The following is a 4,056-nucleotide window of genomic DNA, read 5'->3' as shown; positions in this document are numbered from 1 at the left end:
ATATGTACATTTTTTTTTTTTTTAATTCTAAATATGATATTAGGCCTCAAATCATCTGAGGCCTGGCGCCCCCCCTGATATCTTTGGCAACCCCCCAAGGGGTTCGCGCCCCCCAGGTTGGGAACCACTGGTCTAGAGGACAGAGTAAGTAACAGGTCAGCTTTTTTTCCTTTTTTATGTACATTTCTGTGTACAAGTACATTAAAAACAACCTAAAAAGGGAGTACATTCCTTCTGCTGCCACTGACTCACCGGACTGCTCAGCCTGACCCGACTCTTCTCCGCTCTTCAAGGTCTTGATGACGACTCCGCACTCCACTGCAGAGAGGGAACAAAACATCTTGTCAACACGTTGTTTTGTCATACACACACCCTGTGTTACAGGTGGGGATGTGTCACCTTGGTTGCTGAGAGCAGACGACCCGTGGACTAGCGACTTGAGGGTGGTGCAGTCCGACTCGCAGATGAGAGTTTTGACGAGCGGCTGGATGTCGTCCATGCTGTGCTTCACCGCCGCAGACAGCATCCTCCTCAGGAAGCCTGTGTTAAACAGAGGGCCGGACCTGGACACACACATGCATTAGCTTTGAAAGGTTTGAAATCAAAAAGAGTATAATATCACAAACTGTTTTATTATGTTGAATGACAGAATATTATTTCAATCGGATTTTACATTTGTTTTGTGACCCATGATCAGTATTTAACGGTGCAACTGGGCTCTAAATATTAAGTTTGAACGATTCTTTTTGGGCCCTCTGCAGACTCAGTCAGGGACGTGCACAGGTACGGGCTAATGTTGCCCGGGCAACGGCCCGTTTGACCTTTTTGGCTGACCTGCCCCTCTGGAGAGAGTGAGTTTGTTTTTCTTTGTTCTGTTGTGGCCGAATCAATATGATAAACCCACAATTAGTATTGTAGCGTCTTGCTTTGGGAAACACACTTTGTCAGCGCTGTCATCTGCCGGTGCGTTAAAGACCACCTCAGTGTCGGATTTTGGAAACTTGATTTTGAGTTGTCTCATGGCAGTTAGGGTAGAAGGGACAAACCAGGGGACTTTACTTCCTCTTGATACCGTCGGTTATTTACAAAAAAACACCTAAATATACATGTTATTGTGCTTCTGTCTTTCTGTGTCTTTTCATCTGTAAACTCCCTCATGGGGCCGCTCGCTCTCTTTTCTTGATCGCCCTCTCACGGGTAAACAGTTCATTGTCCCGCTTCATTGTAGGATTTCTGCCATGTCTCTACTTTAGTTTGACCATCTCTGTTACTAAGTTATGGAATACTAAATAAATAAGTAATTAGATAGGCTACCTTACCGTTACTGCGCTCATAAAGAATGATAAGAATAAGAATAATGCGTATTGAACTGGTTTCATTAATTAGTGAGTTTATTTAAGCTAATTAGTTAGAAGCCCTATTTTATCAGAATGTCTGCACAGCAGTTACAAAAGTCAAACTACATTAAAACAGGATTGTCCCCATTTTGTCTTTAATAGTTACTAACATTAGATATTTTAATGAGATATGGACCGCAAAACAAAAAATGTCCCTGGTTTTCATTTTTAAAATCAAGTCACAAGTAGTCGCCTTAGCTTATTTTGTTATGAGATGTGAATTACTGTTCAATTTAGTTCATGTAATAATCGTTTGGTTTCTTTTGAATTAAGGACAAGTTAAAATTTTCAAAAGGTCTTATGTTTTCGGGGGGAGGCCCTTTTTCCAGTTTAGAGCAATAGCTCCTCCAAATGTCTGTGCACGTCCCTGGAATTAAACTGTGATTGATCAGTCTGTATGTTTAGATGATATTCCAACAGTTCTAAAGTTTTGTTTGTATTGTGTTAATACCATTTCCAAATGCCACAAGTAGTTAATTCAGCAGGCTAGAAGCATGATGGTGCACTTAACATTGAAGCAGGAAGTTGTTCCGACTTTAATCTGCACACATTTTGATGCTAAGCTTCCAGTTTCTTTTACCTATGACGGCTCATTTCTTCTATTCTTATTGAACTGTTGCTAAAAGTTATACTTGTCTCTTTCTGCCTTTTACATTTTCAGTCCGGTTAAACCATTGAACAGAGTTCTCCATGTTCCGAACAAATCTTTCATGCAACATCTGAAAACGGACTTTCTACAACCTAAAAGCTTGAAACATAACTCCTCTCAGACATCGTGGCTGGAGATTTGAGCAGCAGCGTATCTGATAAGCTAGTTTTCAGAAGCAGCTGATGTATTAGGCCCATCACACAGCTCAGTGAGGCGTGTGTGTCGGTGCCTGATGCTGCAGTGATTTACCATAACGGCCCCAGCTGCACTGCTGTCTTCCCGGGCATACTTCCGTGACAGTTACAGGGCAGCGTTTCTGGAAGAAACACAAGAAAGGACAGTATTTACTTTTCATATCTACTGCAGCTTCCTGTATACACTTCTCTGCGGGATTTTTTTTTTTTTAAATTTAAACAACAGGACACATATCACATCATATTGACAACAACTGTTACATTTGGATCTCTTAATATATACGTATATACGTATATATATATATTATAGGCGGTGAGGAGGCAAAGATGGTTGTCGACTAAGTGCTCATGGAACATATTTTTATACCCATAAAGACCGTTTCTAAAAATGAACGAAAGAGGCCATAATAGGCTTATTATACATAAGGTTTTTTGGGATGAAAATGTCTGCTTCATTGATTTAATTGTTGCATTTTACTGCTGTACGTGCTTTTAATAGCTTTATACATTGCTTTGTAGTTTAATCTACAACAAGTCTTGTTATTCTATAAGATCATCATGTGTATATAGTTTTGTCGCCTCCTGTGAGACCCACATACAGTATCTCTATAAAGTATTTGAATGAGCTAGGAAAAACAGCCATGTTTTCAGCTTTTCTGCTAATGCATTTTCCAGCCGATCCAAAACGGTTATTAAATATTTGGGTGAAACACTTTTCAATCAGTTCATAAAAAAAACATTTGGATCAACATATCTGGAAGTACATGGTTTTAGCTGGACAGGAAGAGGATGAAAACATTTCATTTGTAAAGTAATAAAGTAAAAAGTAGAATATTTCCCTCTGAGATGTGAATGGACGTATAAAGTCGGAAAATATGGAAATACTACTTTAGTAAAGTAAAATTACCTCAAATGTGTACCTAAGTGAAATACTTTAGAAAATATACTTAGATAAACTCCATCAGTTGCATCAGGTGTATTCTAGACTCTCACAACAACTCACCGTCCACCATGTTCCCCTTCTTGAGGAAGACTCTCTCCTCACACCACTGACAGTGGACCAGTTTACGTAACTTCTTCGTGGACTCGTCCGCCTGCGTCGGGCCCCGGAGGACTCGCACCACCACCAGGACGAAATGCTCCAGGGCCACGGCCAGCAGCACCTCGATGCCTTTGTTACAGCGAGCCGCCGCTCTGCAACACACAGCAATATTCAGGATTTAATTTTTTCTGCCACATCAGGGCAGACAGACATCCGGATGTGAAGTCCTACCTGGACACTGTGTCCACCACCATGCGTGCAGCCAGCTCTTTGTAGTACTCCGTGCGGATGATGTGGCAGCCGTAGTGCCGCAGGGTGACGTTGGGACTCTTGGAGTACAGAGAGGACGTGTCGGTGGACGTCACAGAGATGATGCCCAGGTTCCGGATGTTCCTGAAGGCAGCGTCCAGGTAGTTCACTGCAGTGCCGAACGGATCCAAGTGACTGGAAGATTGAAAAGAGTCAATTAATAACTGCACATTTTTAGGAAGCATTCATTTATTTTACTCTGTAGAAAGTTAAAGGGGCCCTATTGTGCATATTTTAAGGTTTCATATTTTTGTTTTGTGCCTCTACTGGGAAATGTCTATATGCTTTAATGTTCAAAAGCCTTTTATTCATCTCATACTGCCTGTGCTGCTTTTCACCCTCCGTCTGAAACCAGAGCCCATTAAAGCATGTAAACATGTCAAAGTAGAGGCACACAATACAAATATGAACCTGAAAATAGGCAGGAAAGGGCCCCCTTTAATAGTTTCTGGACAACTATGGCAC

At 41.3% G+C, this 4,056-nt stretch overlaps 1 protein-coding gene across 1 annotated transcript; it reads right to left on the bottom strand.

The window, feature by feature from the left end:
* Positions 1-227: 227 nt before the first annotated feature.
* On the bottom strand, positions 228-3,726 carry LOC104950836 (TRMT1-like protein; the record flags this gene model as incomplete). Its single annotated transcript, XM_010777412.1, has 5 exons — positions 228-318; positions 400-563; positions 2,296-2,362; positions 3,244-3,434; positions 3,514-3,726. Coding segments are annotated over 5 exons (726 nt in total), but the record flags the coding sequence as incomplete, so codon positions are not given.
* Positions 3,727-4,056: the final 330 nt, after the last annotated feature.

Source organism: Notothenia coriiceps, unplaced genomic scaffold (genome assembly GCF_000735185.1).
Source record: "Notothenia coriiceps isolate Sejong01 unplaced genomic scaffold, NC01 NC01_scaffold00018225, whole genome shotgun sequence".
Classification (NCBI taxonomy): Eukaryota; Metazoa; Chordata; class Actinopteri; order Perciformes; family Nototheniidae; genus Notothenia; species Notothenia coriiceps.
This window is presented reverse-complemented; position numbering and strand designations above follow the sequence as displayed.